This window comes from Pelecanus crispus, chromosome 12 (genome assembly GCF_030463565.1).
Source record: "Pelecanus crispus isolate bPelCri1 chromosome 12, bPelCri1.pri, whole genome shotgun sequence".
Taxonomy (NCBI): domain Eukaryota; kingdom Metazoa; phylum Chordata; class Aves; order Pelecaniformes; family Pelecanidae; genus Pelecanus; species Pelecanus crispus.
This window is the reverse complement of record NC_134654.1, coordinates 6,331,664-6,358,284: the sequence shown is the minus strand read 5'-3', so window position 1 is coordinate 6,358,284 and position 26,621 is coordinate 6,331,664. Positions and strand designations below refer to the sequence as shown.

At 53.4% G+C, this 26,621-nt stretch overlaps 1 protein-coding gene across 3 annotated transcripts in view; it reads right to left on the bottom strand.

The window, feature by feature from the left end:
• SMG6 (SMG6 nonsense mediated mRNA decay factor) overlaps positions 1-26,621 on the bottom strand; it is a 114,586-nt gene that overhangs the window by 36,842 nt on the left and 51,123 nt on the right. For 2 of the 3 annotated variants that reach the window (XM_075719674.1, XM_075719675.1), the window contains exons 11-13: positions 21,790-21,906; positions 21,098-21,266; positions 12,163-12,364 (exon numbers count right to left, since the gene is read on the bottom strand). In XM_075719674.1, coding sequence (XP_075575789.1) covers positions 12,163-12,364; positions 21,098-21,266; positions 21,790-21,906 — 488 coding nt within the window. Of the gene's footprint in view, positions 1-11,387; positions 11,635-12,162; positions 12,365-21,097; positions 21,267-21,789; positions 21,907-26,621 lie in introns of those variants that run through there. The other variant, XM_075719677.1, reaches the window with a different exon arrangement.

Below are 26,621 nucleotides of genomic sequence, written 5' to 3'. Positions count from 1 at the left end.
GCAGGTAATGGCCTGGAAATGAGGCTCCAACTTTCCTGCAGCAATGGCCAGTTATTGCACCGAAGACGGTTCCCTGTTGCAGAGGTCAGCAGCACACCGTGACTTGCTGGTACCTTTGAAGCTGTGAGCCCCTTGCTGTCCTCAGCCAGCATTTCCACCTCTTTGCCCACTTTTCCATTTAGCAACTGCTCCATCTACACACTTGCAATGATATAATCATTCAACGCATCTGTACAGATATTCACCCCCATTCTCACCTAGTCAAATCCATCCACACAACTCCCAGCTCTCCAGCCTACACAGATTTATCTTTATAACCCCAGCATTTCCCACGTGATTAAGCCTCTTGTACATTTAGCAGGTACTACATACTTCCAAAAGATGAGGTGTCCCTCCATGCTGATACCTGGAGGATCTCTCCTTTCCCATGTCAGGGCAGTCACTAGCGGGCAATTCTCAAGTCACAGGGAAGTCAGTGAGGATGCACGTGTCTAAAAGAAGGTTGAAGCTGTAGTTGTGAGAACAGGCAACTGCTGTGCAAATTCAGCTCCCATGGACTGGACTGATGAGCATTTCATCCATCAGGTTTCTGCAAAGCTCAGATCAATGTTGATCAAATCTGTGTTCGTTAGGACAGATGCTAAACTAAAAAAAGTACCAATACTAGAGGGAGCTAACAATATAAGCTGGCAATGGGTACAAGTTCAAGAAGCACCTGGATGACTTAAGAGTGTAAGCGTGGTCTTCAAAAGTGACTTCAGCACCAGGAATGTGGTACGTCACTGGCAGCTGGTAGGTTCCAAAAATGGACATCAGCAGCCATGTCCCTGATGCACTCTGGAAGCGCTGCTCCATGGTCACTTCTCCAAGGGAAACATCACATGTGGACCAGGTATCAGGTGAACTGGCACAGCATTAGAAGGACGAGGCAAACTCCATCTTCTTCTGTCTATAGACACAAACCTCTTTCCTTCCATAATAATGGATGCTATAATAAACATGACATAATTTATGCTTAAGGTAAATACAGAACCAAAACATAAATCTGTTCTGTTGTTCACAAACCAAGCAGACCAGGCACACAATAACTTCTCAGACCTCAGAAAACACCTTTGTCTTCGTACTAAGAATTTGTGTTTATACATGCATCTACCTATCCCAAGTACAGTGAAGTGTGGGGAAAGTTTAAAAAAAAAAAATCAAGAAAACAACTGGAAATATATACTATTATTGTCTCTATTCAGAATATATAAACTTAGAGACAAATATTTGCTACATGGTGGAGAAAATGCTTTATGTAAAATGCTGGTATGCAAAATGTTATGTCAAATTTTGTTAATTTAAATAAATGATGGGGTTTACCATATGTTTAAATAAATATATGCAAATATGTTATGGGGAAAAAATTGATTAAATTATCTGGATTAAATATCCAGAATTTTTAGTGTCCCACCACAGACACAGTTAGACCAGCAGCAGTAACGTTGCTCATGCAAGGCCTATCTTTCGGAAGAATTCTAATGCTTCCCAGTGAACCTTCACTTAGTACCCCCTCGTCTTCCTAAGGGACGCGGGTGCCTGGGGCTGAGGCACTGGCCTGAAATCCTGGGTATCAGGGGTTTGTTCTCATCCTGAAGCTAAGGCTTCCTGTGGGACCTGGGTCGGTCCCTCAGCCTCGCGTACCTCTGTTGCCAATCTCTAACAAGGAAATTGCTTTTCCTTCTGTCATAACGTGTTGTGGAGATACGTTCATTAATGCCTGGGAAGTGCTTTGACTTCAATGATGGTGAGAAAAGAGAACAATAAATAAGACCGCGGGATGGTGTCTTCTCTTTCTGATTTGGGATGTGACAGCATGAGGACACCAATGGTTACAGCTCCAGCCTGCCACAGGAGCTGCGCTCTTCCACCTCGCCCAGACGCAGCCCAGTGCTGGCAGATGGATTCGGCATCCACAAAAACAACGCGAGGTCCGGCTGGGAGCAGAAACGTGGGGAGCAGACTCCAAGCTCAATGACAGAGGTCACCTTCCGTCTCCCGTAGAGACAGAGTAGATCCCCATCTGTTATTTGGGCTGACCACTCCCTGCATTCCACCCAGTCCACTTCTCTGGCAAGCTTCCCAGGATGTGGATCTTTCTTATTCAGGATAACAATGAGGAGTTATTAATTGGGTCTTTTTTCAGGTTTCCTGAGGTCCTTCCAATAGCTGCGTTGGTGGATACCACAGCCGTTGCCGTCTTCAGCAGGGATGTTTTAAGCATTTCATTTGGTCAAAGACAAAATATAAGTAGTGCTGTGAAACAGGGCCACCCCTGAAGCTAAGGCAGGGTCAGAAATGAAGAGTCAGACCCAGGACTGAGTTTAGTACTAGAGTGCAGAGTCTGAGCAGCGGCGGTGGATCCAGCAGGCAACACATGAGGCAAAGAGGCAACCCTGAGTCCCAGGGCCCTCCTGTATGATCAGAAGCGCCACATTAAGTCTTGAGCACCACAAACATTGTCCGAGGTGAGGCCATGCTTCATGCCCAGGGACTGGCTCAGCCAGCCAGAGCAGCCTTTCCATTTCCTCAAGGTTTCTCTGGGTAGCAATAAGAGATGGCTCATTGGGAGGGGATCCAGCGTTAATGGTGTTTTAATGAGGCCTTTCAATACACTTACAGACTAATCAGCAAATTCCACGAGGTCTGGACTCTAATATGTCATTGTGAGTATATTAAAGTCATGGTGAATACCTCTTTTACAGCCAGAGCTGTGCACTACCTGGGCCTGATGTCCTGCCAAGACGTAGCAGGTTTTGTGCCATTAGAGTGCCAGTGCAGCAGAAGCGAGGCCATTACCTGCTGAAAAACCCCAAGGGAAACGAAGGGTGCGTGCAGCATATGCCGAGGAGGTGCTGCACAAGAGACTTCATGGTTTGACTCTTCTTTCCTAGCTCATTCCACTGATGCCAACTCCAGGAACACATGGTCAGTGAATTTCTTGAATAGGACATTTCCCGTTTCCCAAGAGTCTGTGCCGAGCCTCTGGAGGCAGCTTTTAGAACAAAAGGACTGAACACAAATAAGTTTTCCATCTCATTACATAAACCTGGCCTGACGATGACAGAAGCGAAGATGTTCGACGAGTGTCATCTGATCCGCACGAAAAGATCCAACGCTGCCTGAAACCAGGCATAGGACAAGGCTGATTTATCCTGTCAGTCTGTGCCTTGAGCTGATGATCACATCGCACTTCCAGAAAGCACTTTAAAAGAGCCTTTTGCTGACACCAGAGCCAAACTGTGCAGCGCTGGCTGAGGAACCGCACACGTGCTGGTACACGTGCACAGCTCACACCCAAGCTGCCTGATTCACTTGGAGCCGACGCAGTGGCTAAAGCGCCCTGTCCAAGATGAGCCTGGAGGAGAGGCAGAGGTGGATCCAAGGCTGGAGGAAGGCAGGGGAGGAAGGGATGGAAACGTCATGAGCCGCTTGAGCAAATTCCCCACAGCTTCCCCATGCTCCGGGGTGTTGCTTGCTCCCTCCAGGTGCCAGGAAAGAGGCATCTCAGGAGTAGGGAAGGTTGTTTCCACCAACTGCTGGTTCTCCCCTTCCTGCTTCCCCGCCAAGAGATGGGGCTGCCTGGAAGGCAGCACCTTGTACTTCCCTGCAAGCCATGTCCAGACCACAAAACCACTGTCATGCTCGCTAACAGGCACATTAAGAGAACGTGTAACTGGATCTTAACACGTTGGCAGGTGGTTCCTCACCTTGTAGTGAGACTGCAGTTCTCACACACCAGCTCTCAGCTTCAGGATGGAGGCAAAGCAGCAGGACCCCAGCTCCGCAGAGGGGTGCTGGCTCGAGGTACTGTTACATCCATTCCTCCTCGCTGTCGTGCCTGCCTGGCCAGGGCTATGGGATCTGTTAATGCTAGGCTGTGGCAAAGTAGCTGCACAGCTTTGAACTCCTGCTGCCTTCAACACTGTGTCTGCAGCTCGATGCCATGGCTGTGTGTCATCAGGCAGGCAGCTGTCCTCAGCCTCAGCACTCTGCACGGCTGGGACAAGAGGATGTGAAAAGCTAGTATGCCCCAGAGACTGCAGTGCACAGGATACAGAGTGGATTAAAATCTGGTCAACAGAGGTCTTAAAATGTCAGCGTAAACAGGAGGGCAGTCCTGGCGGGGCCGCAGGGAAGCCTGCTTGGGCTTATGCTGCTTAACAATAGGCTCAGTGACCTGGACAAAGAAAACCTGTACTGATAAAGCCTGCAGATTAGACACCGTCTCCTACCCTCCCAATCTTTGAAGAGGGCAACTCACCAACAGACAAAAAACTCAAAATTGCTCAGTTGCCTACTCACGAGCAAACACACTGTTTAGTACAGCTAAATGCAAAGCTGTCCCTCTAGGAGCAACGGTTGCGGGATGCTGGAGGCATCTGGTGGGTATGGAGGAGAGCAGCAGAGCAGGGTGGTCACCTCCTCCTTACATACTGGTGCAGCAGCTCACAGAGTAACACACTGAGCCTGCACAGCCACAGCTCAGAAGTGCCATAAGAATGCCCAGGGGGTCCAAACCGTGCCCGAGAGACCATCATGTCTCTTACCCTATCTATTCAGCTTATCAAAAGAGGATGGGGATGGGGGAACTTGGGACACATTTATATATCGGGGGCAGAGCAGCAATGGAGGACTTCCCAACCTACAGCAAAATTCAATTAGTGGAAACCAAAACAAAACAAATTTAGCCCGGAAATAATGCATGCATTTAACAGTGACTGAAATTGGCTCCTGCAAAAATTTGCTAAAGATCCCGATGGGTTCTCAGCCTTTTGAAACCAAGGCTGAGTGCTTTCTACAAGATCTGCTTTTGTTCCCTTGGAAATTTCCCTGTGGTTTCCTGAGGGAGAAGAGACCGGAGGAGATGGCCACAGCTCCCCTGGCTTGCCAGCATCCGGGGCTCTCCCGGGCTGGATTCCCCACTTCCAGGACTGACGCACACCACCGTGGGCTCCTCTTTGAAGAGGAGGTTTCTGACCTGTACATTCTTCCCAGAAGCTCCCTGATGTTCAAAGCACCCTGCTGACAGACAGGCAGGTGTGCCTGTGACAGTGGCCACCTCCCCAAACCCGGCACGGGGGGGGGGGTGGAGAGCGGCCCCCCAAACAGAGCCCTAGGCAAGGCACGGGGGAGTACTCCAAGCCCAGCTGTGACATTTCCTTTCACCTATACCTGTACAGCTGTTTCCTACAGGGCTGCAGCCTCAAGTGAGATGTGTGAGGCTTCTGTAGGTGCTTGGGAACAAGATGGAACAGAAACGCTTCACACCTGGCCCCAAAATTACAGCACGCTGGAAGGTGGCCAACATAAACTGGCAGAGTACCAGTTGCAATGGACATCAATTAAGAAGCCTGTCATCCTCAGACTGCAGGGTTTTCTTTTTGCGATCTGCATCGCTCCTTAAGCCTTCAGCAGCACCAGCGCTGGAGTTTTCCAGATGGGATCATTTCCCTCAGATTCCACTCGCTAGATTTATTGCAGGTTTTTTTTTTTTTTTTTAAAAAACCCACCCCCCCTTTTAAGAGCCTGAACTATTATTCCACATTGCAGATTTCTCCAGGGCTGTATTCAGTGTCCTCGTGCAGCGCTAGTGCTTGTTTGCCATGAGTTCCCTTTACCTTCAGCTGGAGAAACACAGTTTTAAGAATATGCTCAAAACTCTCTTAGCTTAAAGAGTGATTAAAAACCAACAGAATACCTCTCTGGAAGATGCCCTGCACAGCCCTAGGAGATGCAGCAGCAGTCACTAGGACAGCACTCATGCCCATTTCTGTGAAGGCACGTTTAAAACAGCACAACAGACGCCAGCGTACCCTCCTCTGCCACCCAGACCCAGAGACATGGACTCGGCTTGACACTTCCCACTGTGCTAATGACAGCTGGCAAAGGCAGAGAGGCTCCCACGGTGTCCACACAGTCCCTGCCACTTGCAGATCAAGGACATGCCAAGGATGGATGAGGAGTTCAAAGCAGGTGATATTCTGCATGCTACCTCCGTGGTGGCATAAAATCCAGCCTCTCCTCCATCACCCAATGACATCATCTTCCAACATGGCCCATAATTTAACCTAATTGCCTTTTACAATCCAAAGGCACCACATGAAAGGGAAGGTCGAGGCTGGGATGGAGTTCAGATGCTGGTCAGAAAATGTAAACATTTCTAACTCTGCCGCCTTGGGGCTGCCAGCTCCTGCCAAGTCCCCGCTCTGAGCAGGGCTGCCTGTGGCAGGGATCTTTCACTGCTTGTTTGGAAACCGAGGCAGGCAGGAATGGAAGGAGTTTTTCAAGGATGACTCCTCCTTGGACTCTCCTACATGGGGCTCCGATCTCTGCTCACAGTTTCCCTTTTCCTCTCTGGACCAAACTCCAAGCTGGAAGCTCTCGCTCTCATGGGCTGAGTGCATTTGCCTGCCAGCTGGAGGGAGATGCTCCAAGGCTATGGAATGGGAATATGGAAAGGATGCTGAGAAAACAGTTACATTTGCTCACTGGGGTTTTCTCTCTGCTTACAAAGAGTTTGTGCTCTCACAGTCCTGGTCTTGCTACCCTTCCTCTGACACCCTGCAAGAAGTCCTCCCAAAATTACTGTAGTGTGGCCAGTCTAATGTGGATTTAATCCCTGGCACCCCAGGAGTCATTAGGTCTCGGAAAGGACAAAACATCTGATGTTTAGAGGCATGACAGAGCCCGGTCACTCTGACAGCTATTCCTCCTGGGCTTTTAAACCTGGGGCTCCCTTTCCAAGAAGCATCAGACATGACTACACATTGCCAAGAGATATCTGCAAGTCTTAAGAAGACTGAAATACCATAAATAAGTGAAGTAAATAACAAGACAGGACTAATTTTAGCTCAAGCCTAAATAATAATTAGCTCCTAAATAGCTAATTCAAAGGCTACTAGCTCTGCAAATCTAGAGCATGGTGGGGCAACTAGAGGGACAAATTTGGACTGCCCACCTGGGCTGGACAGTACAGAGGAAAGAGATTTGTGTTTTCTAAGGAGAACAAAGCCTGGATTGTAGGCTATCTGCACTGACAGGTGAGTAGTGCAAATAGCAGGAAGCAAGTACTTGTGAAACAAGAATGGCACCAAGTGTGGGAAGCTAACTGGCCCCCCTGGAGCTGGAGGAGCCACGCAGTACCCAGTTTGTAGGTCTGGGGCAGTAAGATGTTGCTAGTTACTTTTCAGAGCTTTGTATTTTAGGGCTTTCATTTGCCTGGTGAGGTGAGGCAGACTAGCTGAGTGGTGAGTATCTGAGACAGTCCACACATGAGCATGCACATAGGGGAAAAAAAAAAGTGCCTTTCTGTTTCAGAGGAGGGAACCACAGTGACTAGCCCTATAAGCATATGTATTAATCATGCACCGTCTGGTTTTAATCCACACACTGCTGATCCTGCGTCTCACTGTATTGTTATCAGGGGAAGGAGTATTTCTCCTCAATCTTATTCACCAGCCAAAAGCCTGAAAATGCAAAAAACACATTTGTGAAGTGCCTTCCCAAGGACCCTGGGCCCCGGACCTGGTGAGCTGGGGCTGCTGCCTTTTTATTGGCGTTTAAAAACCTTTTATTAAAGTGTGTCAGGGCTGGGGGAGGAGAGGGAGGCTCAGGTTTCAGGACCCCCCATGCAGAGAGGTTTATTGTGGGAAGGGACATTAACACTTTCTCCTCCACATCTCCCTGGCTGGGGCATGTGGTGTGCTGCAGGCACAGGCTTGGGTGATGCGCACGTCGAGCCCATGCAGAGCTTGCAGGGATGCGGGCAATCAGTGATGCCATGTGCCTGCGTAGAGGAGAGAGACCTCCTTGCTCTGCTCCGTGCCGGGCAACCTGCAGCCCTCTTCCAGCCTTGCCACCAGCTCCATGAGGCCACTGCAGAGCAGGGTGCTCCCGAGACAACAGGGTTCATTGAGAGCTGAGGAAACCGGGATATGCCCCACGTTCCCAGGGCTGCGCAAGAACGGACCCACGCACAGCTCAGATGCACCATCACTAGGACTTGCTTTAACCTCAACACGACCCAAGTGTTTTCCATTACAAGTCCCCCAGAGCAGTACCACATGCTGCCTGATGAATCCACATCTGTTACCTTCCTTCTTTCCGCACCTTAACTCAGCCATACTGCTGCTCCGTGCTCTTGCCTCGGGTACAGCGCTGGGTGAGCGAGGCCCTGGCAGCATCTCCTTCGGCTGCAAATGCTGCAGACACAGTCTGACAGCTCAGGCACCAGGCTGCATAGTTTGCTGTTGACTGGTACATTCGATGGTGTTCCATCACACAAGCTGCAATGGATATCTGCCCAACATACGCCCAGGAAAACATCACCAAGTTATGCTCACCCTGGAGCCAGCTTTTGTTGGTTACAGCTTCAATGACAGTGCAAGAGATGATGGGAAGCTCTAAGTGTCACACTGGCTCCAGCAGGAATCCGAACGCACAGCTTCATGGCAACGAACGGAGTCAGAACATTTTCACTCAAAATAAGAGCCAGGCCAAATGCTCAAAAACTTGCTGAGAAACTCTGGCTGAATACTGCACTCCATCTGCTAAATGGGACGTGGAGAACAAAAAGAAGTGGGAAGCACAGTGTTTGTCCTATATAGCTTACAAAACAACCGTTCTCTTGGCGGAGCCAATAACCTAACACCATTTTAAGCCCCAAACTCTCCAGTCTTGCCTTTCAACAGATTCCTTTCCTCGGAAGTTTTACAAATTCATTAAAAAACTATAGTGCAAAAGCATGGGGTAAGGATTTGGAGCATCAGCAAGCAAGGTAAGATATTATCCTTGCAGTAAAAAGCTAGCTGCCTCTTCCTAGCCATGCAAGTGACAGGAGAGGTACCACAGCGAGCTTCCCAGAGCCACTCTGGCACACCAGAACCCTCCTCCCAGCCCACAAGACATTCACAGGGTGCCATATAAAGAGCGGTACATTTTCTCTGCCTCTCCAGCAAAGAACCGTCAGGAACTTGGGCTGAAAACTTGCCTAAGACTGAGAACACAAGAGAAAGAAATTGGGTGCAGAAAAGTAACTCCTGCTAAAACGCAATGAAAAATCAGTATGGGAAAGAGTTCTCACTGCACAGAAAAACCATTTCTCACCTGCGTGCAGCTCAATCGGCAACCAACAAGGAGCACGCAAATGGGAAAGTTGCTGCAATGCAACTGGATGCGGTACATGCCAGATAGAGCTGCTCTGCTGCAGCGCCTGCTGCCATCACCTGATTGAGGCTCAGGGACACGGACCCCCTCGTGCCACCACGCTCAGCATGGACATGGCACCCTTTGACTGCTAACAGCCCAGAGGTGCATCTGCTGAGGAGTCAGATTCATCTGGGCTCTGCATGCTAAAAGGAGGGCAGGGAGCAGATGGCGGACAGGGGACCGCACACGAGGATCCCCCTGTTAAGTTGGATTGGGGGCTTCTTTGCAGGGGAAGTGCCTTTTTGTATCTTGCTCACAGTCATTCGTGAAAGGCATATGGGTTCATGCCTCTCAGTCATACCTTCCTGCCTTGGTCCGCACTGTCTTCTACAACATCCCACTTCTGGAGAGTCAAATAATTCACTTCATTAATACTGCAGATTTGTGGAACAAGGTAGTCATTTGACTGTAATGACGCAGCTGCCACTCCAGTCCCTTTCTACAGCTTTACTGAATCACAGAAAATGGGGTAGGAGCATACAAAGAAGTCACTTTGCCTCCTTTTCCAAGGCAGTTCACCTCCGCCCAAGTTGTACCTGAGAGCCACCCAGCCTGCTTTTAAAAATCTCCAAGGCTGAAGAGATTCTGCAGAATCGCTAAGGAGGCTGCTTTCAAGTGCTTAACTACCCAAAGGTATGAAGCCTTTCCTAAAGTCTAGTCTTAATCTATTTTGCTGCAATTTATGCCCATTCCTACCTGTGCTTTTCAGCAGAGAGCTGGAGGACAGCTTGTTCTCCTCTTTGCAACAGCTCACTGCATTTTCCCTGAATTTCCTCTAGACTAAAAAGCCCCAGCTCTTCCAGTCCCTTCTTGGAAGTCAGGCTTTTGAGATCTCTGCTGTCTCACTGGTCTCCCCTTAACCCTCTTGGGTGTCCTCTACAAAGTGAACATGCGCACCTGCTGTTCCACCAGTCTGATCAGTAACGAAAACGCTGGTCAGTACTGGATCGAGAAGAAACCTTACAGAACCCATTGCTTCTGCTCAGCGTGTCCAGGGTAGGGATGGTACTGGTGGGTTCCTCCGTCTGCCTCCGTGCGATGTGTTTGGTGCGTAAGGCAGAGACCAGAAGACGGCACAACACAACTGGCACACAACAGGGGCTCAAGACTTGCACAAACATGAGCAAACACCCCAGCCTGCTGGGTAGGATCACAGTTCCAAAGTCAGCTACTTTCAAACCAAACAAGGCCCACAGAGGCCGGGGGGGGGAAGAAAGAAAGCAGGGACGGACACAGCCAGGCCTGGCTCCTTCTCTCTGGGATTTGTGTTGCCTCTTCAGCAGAGCTGAGCTGGTACCACCGTGCCCGATAATCCTGGATGCTTGGGTGGCTGCCACTGCGCGGTAAAGGGCACCAACTCCCGCCAGTGGTGTTGTACAGTTTGTTTATAAGGCACCAGAACCAAAGGGAGCCAGGACAGTGAGAAAACTCAGCTCTGAAGCTCAGGTGTAGCTACAGGACAAAGACACGTCTCTTCTTTTACACACGTGAGCGCAAGTGCCTGGCAGGGCAGGTAGATGGCACTCCAAATAAACCAGTGTGTGGTTAGAAGAGGCAGAATTCAGGGAATACCAACCCGCTCCCACAAGTTATGGGGCACCAGACCAGGCTGCTCAGCCACCCTACCTGCCTGCTGGGGGCTCTGGTTGGTGGCTGCTGGGGAAAGAGTCCCTGCGCAGAGAGTGGGGCACTGGGACTGTCCCCAGCAGAACCCTCGTGAGGCCACAGCACACAGTGGGCAAACAGGCTACCTTAGGGCAGCGATGTCAACCACATGCTTGTTATTTTAACCCCTTCAAACAGAGCCGTGAAGATCTGTTTTTTCACAGTGATTTCCTGGACTAAGGTGCTTCCCCAGACTGGGAGAACCTTCAGTTTTACTGGGACCCTGCGCTCCCCTGCTGTGGGCAGTGGTGTGAGCACAGGCCGGGCAGACAGAGAAGTGAAACAGAAATTCGCACCTCTCGGATGCCTCTGTGACAAAGGTCCTAAATTTCTCACCGTCATTTCAGGAAAATGTCAAGAAGAAGTGGCACATGGGAAGGCACATTGTCCCCATCACATGCAGGCTCTCCACAGAAACCAGCCCCTGCATGTCCACTTCTCCTCTCGTAGCACCAGCCGCATGGGGAGGCAACGCCGCGGCTTCCCAGATGAGCAGCGTTTCTGGTGCTGTGATTTTGCCTCCAAGCAGGAAACTGTTGAGAGCCACTCTTATCCTGCCTTGCCTCCAAGGGCGTGCAAAACAAATGCCATTGTGCCTCTTCCATCCCCCATCAGGTTCAGACACGTTATCCAAGTGCAGCCCCCAGGTCCCTTCTGGCCAGGTGGTGGCAGAGAGCAGACCCAAAACCCCACATCAACAAGGGAACTGATTTCATTATTCTAAAAACAAACAGCCAAAGGAAAGTTCAGGCTAGAATGGGCTCCTAGAGCAAAGAAAGGAAAATAGAGAGCGGGCAGTGGGGAATGCTTCATATTCCTAAAAGCCTTTTGTACGTTAACACATGGTGTCTGCTTCTCTCTAGTCACCTATTTATCACTCTCCTCTTTAGAGAAGGAAAAAAGTCCTGGCTGCCTTCCTAAGGCAGAGTTTTGTGGCCGGGGGGAGGGGGAGGGTGCTTTAAGCATGATGCAAACCATTTGGAGTGCACTGAGAGCACTGCCAACACAAGCTGCACTATTTAAACAAGTGAGGAAATGATCGTATATACAACATGCCAGCGAGCACACACACACCAGAGGAAGTCGAGAGGGGTTTTCATGACACAGAGCTGGATGTCAGCGGCTGAAAGGTCGATATTTTCCCTTAACACCCTTCTCAATGACTTAATCGTGTTCCGTTTGCACAGAAAACTTCCCAAGAATAAAAGTCTGGAGGAATCGAGGGGGGATGTTTGGCCTACTGCTGACCTTGTCCGAGGTCCTCTCCACGTAGCAGGGCTCCTGGGGGGCGACCAGCAGGGGAACGAAGCCCGAGAGCAGCCGATCCTCTTCCAGGCTAAGCAGGGCAAGGTCGTCATCTGGGTCCTTGTACAAGGGCACCTCCGACTGATTCACTGTGGTCAGTATGTTACAGAAGTCAGCCAGCGTCGCCCACACATCTACTGAGACCCTGGGAGAACGAGGAGAGACGTGAGCAATTCGGGGCTGGAATGCGTTGGGAGTTGCCTGCAATGCTGCAGCGAATACCAGAGAGGTGAGGCGAGGCGAGGCACGCCACCCTGCGCCGCTGCTAACCTACCCCACCGGGAGGGCTCCAGGCGCAGCTGCGCTGGCACCGAACCCAGGAGGGCTTGTAACCCTCGCCCGTGAGCGCTGACGCTGACCACTCCGTCCCCCTGGATGGGGACGGCTCCCAGGATCTCGCCCTTCCCGCTGCTCTGCCCACCTCTGTCCGCTCCCAAGCTGGCACACGTGCAGGAAGCAGCTTCCTCGTGCAGTGCCGGCAGGAACCTAGCTCATTCCAGATGGGAGAAATGCCGCTTATTACTCAATTTCAAAGACTGCTGGGAGGACAGACTGATCCCCTGTGCTGCTGTCGGGGCAAAAGCGGCAGCTGGGGGGCTCCAGCCCAGCCCAGGGCACCCTCTCCTTCACCCAGCTGTTATCTGCTGCAACCATGTGCTGCAGCCATGCTCCAAAGCAGAGATTTTTTTAGTTAAACCCCAGCCACGGGGGGTTGAGCCATCTTTTGCTTCCGGCCACTTCAACACTTGCGAGTGACCTGGTGATGTGCGGGGAGTCAGGTGCGAACACAAGGCCAGCAGCAGCCCTGGACCGCTCTCCATGCATCCCCATCGCGCATCCCTGTCTCTGAGCGCACCCTGGGGAGGGCCCGGCACCCCAAAGAGGGACGGCGCGGGGGAAGCAGGCAGCAAGCACGGGAGCACTGCAGCCTACCAGGCTGCCTCGTACTGCATTTCTTCCTCCTGTTTCTAAAAGTGCTCAGATAGGGGTTTTTTTTTTAGTGCGTAAACTGGGACAAAAGCAGGGAATAGGGGAAACTGGGGCTGATCTGCTTCTGGTGGCAGTAAGGAGGGCTGCTCCTCTACCCCACACCTCTGGTGCACCAAAAAGCACAGAGCAGCCAGCATCACCGGGGGTGCAGCAGTGACCAGCGCAGCCCAGGGCTGGAGGGAGGCCCCCTGCTCTTTGAACTGCTCCAGGTGGACAGAGTCTGCACTCGGTTATTTACGGGAATCAATGTACCAGGAAAGCACACTGAAATGAAACATCTTGTTTTCAAGAGCGTCCTGGGAGCCAGGCAGAATGAGGAGCCATTAATCAAAGCCCGGCACGTAATCAGCACACATGTAACGCAGAGTCGCCCACGTCCCTAAGCCAGCCCCAGCCCGCACGCTGCAGAGGAGAAGAGGTCCTTCAAAGCCCTCTGCGCACAGACACCAGGAGCTGGGTTCATTCACAAAGCTCCATCGCTTGGCTCAGCCAGGTCTGGCTGTCAGAAATGTTTAAATATGGAAAAAAATAAACAGTTGCAACACGTTTTTCGGAGGGATCTGTCCGAGGCCCTTTGTGATGTAATGGGAAACGCTGCGTTTGTGCTACCAGCTGGAAAATAAACAGAGCTGCGAGGGTTAAAAGGAACTGAACTTTCCACGACCCCTATCTGCAAAAGAAGAAAATAATAAGAGGAATGATCCACTGCCCCACAGCCCTGATAGTTTATCCTCCGGCCCAGGCTGCAGAGACAAGCACCGGATGTGATAGGGCTGCTCTGGGCCACCTCCAAGGCGAGCTCTGCCCATGGGAGATGCACAGGGCTTGGGAGGCTCAGCCCTCCCCCAGTGCCCTGCTGGCAACTGGGCTGGGCTGCCTGAGTCCGGTCACATAGCACTGGTGGGGCCCCGCCAGCGCGGGCTGCGACGAGGGCTCGGTTTGGATGAAGGAGGTGCAGAGGCTGCAGGCATCGGCGGGGGAGAGGAATGGGAAAAGCGCCTGCAACCGCTGGGGAACGAGCGCACTGGGGTGTTGGGGACAGGCACCGATGCAGAGGACGTTCCCAGGGCGCTGAGACAGCCAGGTGCATGGGGCCAGGGTGGAGGAGAAGGGAAAGAAACACATTGCAGAGACCTCGCCTGTATTCCCCAAGAAACAGAGCTGCAGGCAGGGGACGGAGATAACCAGCAAGGGAGGGAAGGAGGGAGGCAGAGAGCAGCGGAAGGATGCTGGGCAGGACCGGGATCCACAGCGGGGCAGGGGTGGTAGTGGGGTGAAGGAGCAGCATGGATGAAGTACAGGGAGCCATCTCCCTCCACGGGGCTTGGCACCCCGTATCAGAAAAATGTCATGTGAACAGTCACCGAGCCGATGCGGCTAACACCCTTGCAGCCACCCGGCCCCAGTCCCCTCTCCTCTCTGCCCGCGGCCGCCTGCCCCCAGCCCTTCCAGCAGCGCTGCCAGGCAGGGCAGCCCCTCACCACCCCCTGAGCCTGACAGCAGTCCCTGTCACTTTATCCCCTTCATCCTCAGCTCCCTACAGCTTTGCAGTGCCTTGCCACATCTGTCATTTGCACTGGATGTGTTAGGTTTCCACCCTGGGCTTCCTTCAGTCAAACCACAGACTGTGCTGGCTCCCCAGGTAGCAAGATCTCACTGCAATGCAACCCTGAGCGGCTCTGCAGCAGCGGCCAGCAGCCAGGCAGCACCCTCTCACATGCAGCACCCTGCAAAGCCTTCAAAAAGCCAACAAAGAAGGTGGTGTTGGTGTTTCTGCTCTGGTTTTCTCCTGCGACACAGAGGTAGCACTACAGAGAGCGGGTCTGACGATTTTCTGTCTTCCCCTCGCGTGCAGCTCCTCTTCTGCAGTGCACGTCCCAGCACTGGTACCACCAAGATCATTTACCAGCTGCTACCCACCGACAAAGCCAGCAAGGGCTAACAGCTCATGCGGACACCGTATGGCCCCGTGGACCTCCTGCTGGGACATGCACTCGCCTTAGGAGGTTGCACAACACTCGGGAGCCCTGTCAGCTGCCTTCTCCCCACTGCCCCTTCCCAGGACACTGCCGCGGCCACTTCCAGGCGTTTCTGGCTTATGTCACCCAACGGCACCGCGGTGCCGGAGCCTCTCTGCAAAGCCCAGGCAGGCCCAGGTGCCTGGAAGCGCTGCGTACACCCAGTGCCATGGCTTCGGGGTCCCTCTGCAGAGGGAGGCCCCGAATTACTGACACTGAGCCCAGGCTCGAAGGTCCCAGGTACAGGGATGAGGCTCCCAGAGCTTTTAACCGAGGAAGCGAGAAGAGGGTTAGCGCGAGGTCTTTCCTCAGAACGGGGGTTCATTCACTTCCCCACAGACACATTTACATTTGCTTATTCCACTAGGACAGGAAAAAAAAATAAGAGTTAATTTCTTTTTTATTGCCTCAGGATTCCAGGTTTAATGTAGCTGTCAGTGTGAGCGCAGCCCAGCTGCACGCCGACAGGACGCAGCCCGGCCAGGCAACGGTGAGCACGCCGCACAAGTGCGCAGCCGAGCGCGCGGGCTGGAGCGCGGCCCCGGGGCAGAGCGCAGCCCCGGTGAGGCCGGGTCTGCGTGGGGCCAGCTCCTGGCAAAGACGGGTGCCCACGATAGGCACGCATCACCGCAAGGCAAAAGGCAAAAAGGTGCGCACCGAAGCGTGGGGAGAGCAGAGGGTGCCGGTGCGAGCCTCACGCTCACCGAATCCCCGCCGGCCACGGTGCTGCACGGTGCTCCGGCGTGAGCCACCATCTTCACCGGGGGCGCGGGCTGCCTGGTGATTAATATCAAGCACAATGACCCCATGTTACAAGCCTGCGGGGGCCTGTGGAGGTGGCCATTTCCTGTGTAATACCAGCTTGTTTAAACACTAACATTCAAACTCCACAGCTGCAGAACAAACCCGGAAAGCGCGGCGCAGAAGAAGCCCTGCATTGTGTTCCCCAGCCGCCAAGAGCCGCGCTGCCGTGCAGATGGCAAACGCCTCGGGCTCGCGCGCTCCCGGGGCCAGGCGACGCGCACCCACCGGCTCCCGGTGTGAGGCAGCACCGGTACCCACCCCTGCATTGCTGTACAAAGCGCTCCGCGTCCCCCTCCTGGGTCTTCTCTCTCTCCCGGCCCAGGAGAAGCCGAACTAAAAGCAGCTCCTCTGCAAGGAACAAAAGGGGTTGGTGGTGGAAGCTCTTCCCGGAAGGCGTTCACCAACCTTGCCCTGGACTCAGACATGGCTGCCCAGAGCAGGGACGAGGTGACCACAGCCCCTCTGCTTGTGGCACCGATGGTTTCCCCCACTCTGCCCTGCACACAGTCCCTTTGGCCAGCCAGGCATCCATAAACCCATTCCTCTCCCGGGAACCTGCCTCTGGAGTTAGAGGGACGCTCTCCTCCCCGGGAGAGGGGCCGTGTCCTCCCAGCCAGCCTCCGCTTCGCCACAGCCCCCTTCTCCACAGAGACTTTTGACTTCTGCTTTGCTCAACTTTACCTTCATTCTCAGCCAGGTTTACGCTACCGAGACACCTCTGAATCCTCGCTTTGATGTCTCAATAGGGAAACTCTGGTGGCCAGCATTACTGACTAACGCTGAGATCTGCAAAAGGGATTTTCCACTTAGTCTCCAGCAAACTCCAAGGTCTTGGCACCCCTGTCCAAGACCCTGTCCATCTCTCCCAGTGGGAACTGCCATCTCAGTGACACTTCTCCGCAAGAGCGATGTGATGAGAGCGATCTGGCAGATCTCTCTGGGAAGGTAAGCTCTAGAATGTGCTCAGAGCTTTTGGATTTAATTTAATACTCGGTTTAAATTAACCATTTTTAAATGCTTGCAGACAGTCTCCACAAACCGAGAGGCCCTTTGCTGCAGCGTGGAAGGAGCGCAGATTCGCCAGGGTCAGCCCTATGGCAGTTTGTCTGTCTAGCTAGCAGCTTCCCCATCGATTCTTGCACTTCGTTTAGCCCTCTTCACCCATCTCAGCTCTTCAGCCATATGTCCCAAAAGGAGATGGATTCACTTGAATGACAGCAGCCTCCTTGGAGATCTGCCTTTCGCCCCATCTGCTGCTAAGATCTCTGCCTTAGGACATCCACCCTGCTCCCCTCTCCCCAAGACTCCCTGCTTTTACCCCCCAATCTCTGTAAATTACTCCTGGGGACAGTTGGTCTGAAAGACGCTGTTCCAACCCAGTTGCATGGCAATGCAACTGCTTTAAACGACCATCTGCTCAGACCTCAATGCAATGTTTGCCATGAAACATGCAGATATCAATTAATTTTGAGATACAGAAGCGACTGTTGCTTGCTGCTAGAAGACCTGGGAACACCTGGTCCGGACACACAATCCCCTGAGCCACAGGACGCTGCTGCTCTGACCATGGTCAGGTTTAGCTCCTGGAAACACCTGAAAAAAGAGCCATGGAAAACTTGCTGAGCCTCTCCCAAATATGTAGAGGGGAAGGATACCTCCCACCTCTCAAATACACACAGCAGCCCCAAGAGAGGGATCTAAGCAGCCTGTCACCTCTCTATGGCCTTCTGGCCTGAAAAACATGTCCCAGTGCATCCCCTGAGCCATGGTGACCGTGCAGGCATGGCTAAGCGCTGGATGAACGTGCCAGACCAAGGAGAGTGGTTTTGGGGAAAGGCGTAGCTTCTCATTCAGGTTGAATTCAGGACCACTGAGCCTCAGCTAGGAAGAGGATGCCTGCCAGGAGCCGGGGTTCATTCCCAAGCCCCCACCAAGAAAAGGACCCTGAAGACGCAGCCTCCCTTCCTGCTCCGCAGAGCCCACTCCAGCATGGCTCGCAGCCGTGTGCCGGGTTTCGGCAGCGCTCACCCCTCACACCTTTCCCTCCGCCTCTGTCCAAGGGGGAAAGCAGCGAGCTGAGGAATTTGGTGTGGGGTTGGTTTTTTTTTTTTTTTTTTTTTTTTTGGTGGTGGTTTTTTTTTTTTTTTTTTATTGTAAGGACTCAAATCCAGCAGTGTGATAAATGCATCCGAGCTACAATTAGGAAGATATATAGCATCAGAACGCGAAGGTCTGGGCAGCGTGGTGAAACGCGGGCTCTCCAGAGCCCCAGCTATGTTTCCCATTATGTAACCCTGGTCATGGGCAGACAGCCAGACTCCAAATGAAAAAGAGACTCTGGCTTGGCACCGTTTCTATTTTCCTATCCTCATTCGGGGTCAGCGCAGTGTCATACAGCTGCAGAGAAAGCTCCGGGGATTAAACCTGGGAAAGACTCCAAGACCAGGACCTGGGTTCAAGTACCAGCTGAAAGCAATAAACCAACTGCCACAGCTGGGCTGAGTTTAGGCGTTCTCAAAGTCCCCCAGCTCTCTCCCTTACTAAGAACGAGCGATCGTGAACATGGCGAACGCAGCATGAGCAGAGGCCTCAGGACGTATAGCCCCGGCAGCCCGGGCCCTAGGCTCTGGCGGAGTCTTGACAAGCTGCCCTGCTGGCCCCAAGCCCAGGCCGTCATTCTGGCAGCGGCGCTGGCCCCGGACGAGCTGCACTTTGATGCAAGCTCTGGGCCAGGCCTTTGCTCCTAGGGGGCTGCCAGGTGGGTACAGGGCCTGGTTTTTCCAGAAGCTTTAGCACATTCATGGCATCCTTGCAGGGTGCTTCTGTGCTTCAGGGCTTTTTTACTGTCCCTTTTCTGTGCCCACGCCATCACGAAGAGCAACGAAAGCGATGGCTGCAGAGCGATGGGAGGTGGTTTCAGTGTGTCCAAGCTTCTCCATTGGCACTGGTGGGGACCTCGCAGTACGTCCCACTGCCGTGAGGCACAGAACACGCGTGAAATGGCACAGACCCCTTACTCGGTTCTGCAACTTGGCATCTGCACTTGCTCCTCACATGCTCTCCCCGCTCCCGAGCTCACCCTGCCCATAAACCTTGGCTTACTCCAACACGCCTGCTGCTCTGACCCATGTTTTACTTCTAAACTTCTTTGAAGCTGCTCCTATCTAAACCCCCGGACTCAGTGACTACCTGGTTACTGAACAGCCCCAGGCCAGACAGCAGGCTTGTGTCAATAGAGAGCTGAAACAGTAACCCAGTGCTCCCCTTTTCCTTCCCCACCTCTAGGGAAAACGTTCCAGGTCGTGCCCAAGAGCAGAGCTAGTTCCCTGCTACTCATCACTACCTGCACTTCCAGGGAAGCTCAGCTGCTGCTGTCCCAGAGTCCTGGACCACCAACACCTGGCCACGCAATGCTGGGTCAACACAAGAGGTTTGGGCTGGAAGAGCAGCCCATCTCCTCGCTGTGGATAAGACAGACACTCCTGGTGAGCCAAAGAGCACCAGGGTGGAGGAGCTGGGAGCCAACACAAGGAAGGCTGCCCATGCCCCAGAGTAAGGGCACGGATGGGACAAGATGGGCTGCTCAGCCACCCTCCATAGAGAGGGCAAGGTGACAATGCGGTTGGGCCTCTGCTACAAGATGAAGACCCTCGTTCCTCTGCCGAGCAGACCAGGACCTTGCAGAGTAGAGCCCCCCAACCCATACCCACTGCTCCCCAAAGAGCCACGCGCCGCCGCGCCACGGGATGGGCTGCCACCACTGCCTTCTCCCGCCTCGACGGGCAAGCAGGAGCCCACACCTGCGCCGGCAGCCCGGGGGGACGTAGCCCTGCGCCCCGCAGGAGGGGGAGGCAGCTCGTCCCGGGGAAGGCGCCGAGCGCTGGCTGCGCGAACCCAATCAGAAATTCCATCTCGAGGCTGCCCGTCGCCAAGGGCTCAGCAGCTCCCTGTGCAGGCAGCGCGAGGGGAAGGGGGGATTGGTGCACGCACTCTCACGTGACAGATCCCAGTTTGAGTTCCTGCCCAAAGATGGGCAGCAGTTCACATGAGCAGGCAGCGGTCCCACACCGAGCAGCCGACAAACAGAAAACAGACTCCATCTCCACAAAATGAGGCCCAGAACTTCCTGTGTGAGATTTCCATTTCCTCAGCCAAATGAAAAAGAACTGGAGTAAGAGGCAATAAACTAGGAGAGCAGGACTGGACCTGACGCACGGAGCGGGGACCCATTAATGGTTAAGCCACTTTGCTGGATTACTCTTAATGCGCCTTCCCATCACCCTGGGTTCTGGCTCCTTTGGATTAACAATAAGACGTGATTTCAGGCTCTGGATCCGGAGTACCGGAGGCAGATGGAAAATCCTGCGGGAAAGCAGCTACGGAGCATGCTCAGACACTGTTTCGCATACTCCATACTTGGCCCTTTCACTCGATTTTCTGTCCAAAAATATGCAAATTGCCTAGTCCGCATTATGGACTAATGGGCTGGAATCGGCCAGTTTAGAAAATTAACCCTTTTGTGTGTTACTGGGGGAGAGACAAGCTGTTTCTGAAGGAGAAGGGAGGTGACTTTTGGAGCTCCAGGAACATGCAAGCTGCTCCAGGCCAGCCCAGCCTGACCAAGGTTGGCCTGATTCAGTCAAAAAAAGGCAACAAAATGCTCATGCTGGAAATGGACTTCCCTCTCACAGAGAGGAAGGCCCTGCCTGTTCAGCTGCCTGGGCCAGCAAAGCGCGTAAAGGAGATGTATCCCAACAAAAGCAGACGCACATCCTAAGCGGAAGGTAAAAATCCAGCTTATGGGACATTTTCTAACACACAGAAGCAAAGGGCACCCGCTAGGCCCCCTCAGAGCCACTTCACCCCCACCCATGCGTCAATGAAGAAGTCACTGTGTCACCAAGGGTGACAAGTGCCCCCCCAAACATCCCTTGCGCAGTGAGTATCTCCTGGGTGCTCAGGTCAGAGTGCCACAGCCAGGAATAAGCATGAGCGAGCAGAAAAGGTGGCACAAGGAGCCCCGGGAGGGAGCGGACACCAGAAGACAGACCAGAGGATGCACGTACTGTTTGGGGAGCTCGAGGGAGGTCGGAGGAGGATTCCAGGTGTCCGGGTGGCCAAGCATCCAGTCTGACCAGACCTTCACGCTGGGAAGCAGCTCCTTCAGGTCCTGGGGCAAGGCAGAGACCTTGATGTCATCCTCCTCGTCCTCCTGCTCCACCTCTCGTGACTGAACTGCAAATACAAGATATGAGAGCTGAGGCAGCTCACTGCAGCCAGGAGCCAGGCTCAGGCAGGGACAGGGAATGCACAACACAGATCCCAACATCCCAGCCTTGGATGCACAAGGGAACAGCCACAATCCACAGCAAGCACAAAGACAGATCTGTTCTCCCTACAGAGACTGGCTTGGGGGGCAAGCTGGGACATCTGTGATCCCTTTTATTGAGGGCAGTGGGGTGCCAGTGCACCAGTTGTAGAGACAGGATCCTGAGGTCCCAGTTTTGGGATGTTTCCCAATAGCTGGCAAAAAGCACGCTCTGCATTCATCCCATTCTTCCAAACATTTCTGCCTGCACACAGCAGGGGCTTTCCTGCCGGATGATCCAGCCATAACCTGGGCAGAGCTTGGGACACTGGGGAGAATCCAAGGGCCCCAGCAGAGGGGAAGGGGTGTACAAAATAGCAGGGAACAAGGGCTTGAACCCCTCCAGGCTGCCTCATGGGCAGCTGGTGGATCCTGCTGGTAACCCCTTACCTTGCACGCATTCCCTCAGCAGGCTGGTGCACCTCCTCACCAAGAGTGCAAACATGGAGAGCCCCAGGGCTGTGGCCTGTTCCTGGATGACAGAGCGGCAGTCTTCAGAGACGCACTCTAGGAGACAGAGAGAGGGTTCAGCAAGGAGCAGGTCAGATGCTCCATCTGGCCTTCGCAGCCTCCCTTTCTGCATCCCACATGGAGCAGGCAATCTCTGCAGGGGTGGGTGATTCCCCAGCTCACACCTGTCCTGGACCCAATTGCTCCACATAGCGAGGAAAAAAAAGGTGGTGAGTAGCCGCTCTGGAGTGGGAAGAGGCTGCAGTCACACTGCCCACATCATGTCCGACCCCACCTCACGTGCTGAGCCAGCCCAGCCCGAGCCGGCACTCAGGGCTCCTAGCACAGAAGCTGCTGCTTGGAGCTGATGCCTTCCCCTGAAGGAGGGGGATATGTTTAAGTGTTAAAAGGGTAATTAGCTGCATGTTTGATCTTTGTCCCTGCTGGAGTTTTAACCTCAGCAGCTGAGGAGGGGGCTCCTCCCATTAGTTCACCAGTCACACAACAGCTTGTCAAGAGAGCTTAATTGAAGCTGTTACTCAAGTAGATGCCACATGACCACAGCTCTTCCAGAGCCGGCTCAGAGCGAGAGCAAATCCCCCCAGCACATCTACACCCAGCCAGAAACCACTTCTGAGGCTGCTGAGAGCAGCAGGGAGCTGGCTCGAGGGAACTGGCTGGAGCTGGGCGTGGGTTACATTTAGCGAGGCTGAGAGCACCGTGGGGCATGCCAGGCTGCCCGTGCTCGCTCAGGCACCGCGCTGCCTGCTCGCAGAAGATTTTTAAGCCTTATGGGAAGCCTCCGCCCTCTGAATCCCCTCTGCCCCCCGAATCGCCTCTGCCCCCAATTCACATCCTCCTTTGAGGTGTGGGGGAGAGCGGCTGGCCGGGAGCTTGCCTGCAGGGAAGCAGGGAAAAGTGCTGCGGCGGGGAGCAGAGCTGCTGCCCAGCGGGATGGGATGCACCCGCACCGCTCGGGGGTCTCCTACCAGCCTGTGCCATTTGCTCTGCGCAGGCTGCTCTGCCGCAGCACCTTGCCAGCTTGCGCATCGCCTGCTGCAGGACCAGGTCTTCCAGCCCTCACCCAGCAGACAGGCAGCCGCTGTGAGAAAAGCTGCCGCAAGCCAGGCAAAGGATTTGTGCAGTGAACACAAATATGCAGGTACTGACTCCAAACCAGTGCCCGTGTGAGCAGAGCCCCAGCGCTGGGATGGGGAGGGAGAGCCCCCGCAGCACCCCGGCTTCCAGCCACCTCTGCCGCAGACATGAGCATCAGCTGCATGCAGGCAAGGAGAAGGTGCTGGAAGCTGAACTCCCCTGATGTGGCAGACCAGGGATTTTGAGGAAAGGGCAAGAGGATTAAAGCAATACACTGAGACCCCATTCCGGCCGGGGCTAGCAAAACACCCAAGGTGCAAAGAACAAATATTGGGTTTTTAAGTGCAATGGGGTGGGAGGTTAAAAACAACTAGAAAAAGACTAAAGTACACCTAGAAAATACAGGAGAAAAAATAGGAGGAAGATCTGTAAGCCTGATTTGGCCAGCTCTTACATCTGCCAATTATTTCAGCACCCAGTAGGGAGACCACTGAGGGTAACCCAGGGTGGCACCAGAGGCACCTGGTAGCCGAACGAGGGTGCTCTGCTCCCGGAGCCAGGGCTGAGCCGGTGCCGCAGAGCAATGGTAGGAATTGCCATACTGCAGGGGCTGTCAACTTTTGGAGGAAACATAAAACTAAAGATGTGACCACTCTGGGACAGTAAATCTCTTTCACAAAGCCTTTCCCACAATTAAGAGTGTTAGTCCCAGTGATCTGGCCACAGTCCAGTTCAAGAAATTACAATCGTCTTCCCCGTGCTCCCTCTTCCCGCACTCGGGTGAGATGCTGGACTTTCACTTCTTGTCTTAAATGGGCACACAGCAAGATCACGGCCATCGCGCCGCCACACCTGAGTATGGTAAGTCCCAGAAAGCACCCCCACACTTTGGGTGGGCAGCACCCCCGGGACTCTGCTCAAGCCAGATTCGCAGTCACCCCCAAACTGGGCTGGTACAATAGCTAAGTCCTCCCCCTCCAAAAAAGGCAAAGGTTAAAAGGCTTTCGTGATGCTGAGGGTCACGAGCAGTGCATGGTCCTGATGTATTTCAGAGATCGGCTCCAAGTGCTGGAGCAGTGCTCTGTGGTGGTCATGGCCAGCCTTGGTACCAAGGCCTCAGCCCTTCCCACTGGCAGCTCTTCTCGCAGGCTACAAGTTCCCCATAAAACATTAAACACCCAAAAGAGAGTAAAAACATTTCTGGCACGTGAGCTGTCGCAAGTACAGCCATCCGCGACCCGCTCGCTCAAGCTGAGCACTACGGCCACAGCTCCATCAAACATCTCATATTGCTACAGACGTGAACCATGTGCCCACCAGTTCACACAGTTTGCACAAAGCCACGGTGCTTTGACACACCGCAATGATGCTCAGCCCCTGGACAGCCTGTGAAGCTGCCCACTGTGCAGGTAAGAGGAACAGGACACCCAAATTCAAGGGTCGTTTCCGCACAGCTCCAGCTCAGCTACTGTGGGCGTTGTCATCTCATCATTAAATTACACAAAACCCGCTCGGTCCTGAAAGTTCATTCCCTGGCCAAGCTTGTCAGCCTCATTTCAAGGAGGCTCCCACAGCCCAACAACCTGGCAGGGAAGGACAAGCGTCCAGGTGGGTGTTTGTTCAAGACCCCTGAACATAAACCAGCACTCCAGCTCCCAGCCCTGCCAGCAAAGGCTCTTAAGAGCTTAATTGTAGGACAAAAGAGGAAAGCATCATAAATCAGGAGAAACTTTCTCTTTTGTGCCTTTTCACCACTCTCCTCGGGAGGCAGGGAGCCCGGGCTTTCAGTGAGCTGGGAGCTCGGAGCCGGCGGTCACAACTGCGTGAGGCGGAGGCTGTGGGGTGGCAGACCCCAGGCTACCCCCGGCTGCCCCCGCCATAGAACAGTCAAGGTGAGGGTACAATCAAAGGGCAGAGCACTCATGAAACGGGGGTGTTTTGATAGAAACTTGCGTTTTGAGTGATGGGCAGTAAGGCAACGAGCTCACCACACCCACAGCAAGGTCTCTTGCCCACAGCATGCAGTGTCTGAGCCTACCCTGGTACTAAGAGAAAAATACTTTGTAAAAGATATGCTGCAAGGGGGATTGGAGCAACAAATCTGCTCTGGAGCCCATAGGGCATCATTACCTCTGAACTGAGCAATGGTCTGTGCTGCTGGTAATGCACAATGCCTTAAGACACAAACTTCAAGGAAAGAGATGTTCGTGGAGGCTGCAGTGACACGTAGGTGATTCCTGTCCCTGCAGTTGAACAGCACTAGTATAACCTGGGGACACCAGCCGCTACAGACCAACAAGAGAGAACTGACTGCCCAGGTCAGGACAAACCCTGTAATTTCCAGATCTGTTTCCCCAGATCCACAGCGGGTTCAGGAGAAGCAGAACTACAGCGGCAGGTCCACAGGAAATCCCGCATCCTAGCCCCACAGGCAGTCACCAAAAGCTTGGTGCCAGAGACGTTTTCAGGTGGCATTGATGGCATCCCATCAGCTAAAGCTGCCACAAACCCACACTCCACTTCCTCCCCTGAAACCCCAAATCAGGCTGTAATCAGATAACCCTCCCGTACTCGCACCTAGCCACACCGTGCAGCCGGGGCACGGTTCGGAGGTGGTCAGGCAGACTACGGGCAGAAATCACATGCAAAAGAAGCTGCCAGGAGGTCACGGGCCCCGAGGTGGTGAGAGATGTGGCTCCCCTGTGCCACCAGCAGCCGCAGCAGTGACGCTCCGCAGGAAATCATCCAGCACAACACCAGGTTGTGCACCAACAACCACAACACATTCCCCCTCCACCTTCTCCCCTTGCAACCAGGCAAACGTCCCTGTTAATGCCAGTATCAGTTAAACAGCTCCTGTCACCACGTCACCTCTCGGCTCTCGCCTGCGCAGTCACCCTGTGAACCAGATCATGCAGCTCATCGGGGTTAGAAATGTCACCTTTCAGCTATGCCATCGCCATCAAAGGTGCTGTGTGGGGGGAGAAGAGGGTGGTAAAGCTGGCACCGCTACCTAAATAACTGCTTGTTAAACCACAGCTTAAGGTCAGGACTTCAGGACGCGCAGCATTTTCAGCCAAGACTGACTCAGGGTAACACCGTACCCTCGCCGCATGCTGCACCACCACCCGCTGTACCGACACACGGCCCGTGGAGCCATGCTGCAGTCACGGCAGGAAGCTGAGCCGGCCTAAAAGCCCACCTTCTGGGAGCTTTCTCAAGCTGGATCTGTTTCTCAGTCACTTGTAGCCCCACAAGAGCTATGCCAGCAAAACTCTGAGGTACGTGCAACGCTGCACAGGGCTAGAAAGGAGCAGGCAGAGTGTTTTAAAGCAGGAATGTCATCAAACACTTTGCAGCCTGAACCATCAGCCTGGGTAATCTGCATTACCCCACACTTCATAGGCTGAATTTGCCTTGAAGATTTGTATTTCTGCACCAGAAAAATAAGCAAGAGCCCTGCAGCCCTCTGCAAAGCCCCCGCGGAGGTTAGGGCTCCAGATGCTGGACCGGCCAGTGGGACATGAGACCGGACAGTCTTTTTTGCAGGCAGGGTTTTGAGCACCTTGTTGTTAAGCCTGCCTGACACTAGCCACTCATAAGACCCTTTTTCCAGTTGGCTCAGACTTTAACTATCGGAGTTGAAGTTTCCATGCTGGGTGCCTGTCTCAGCC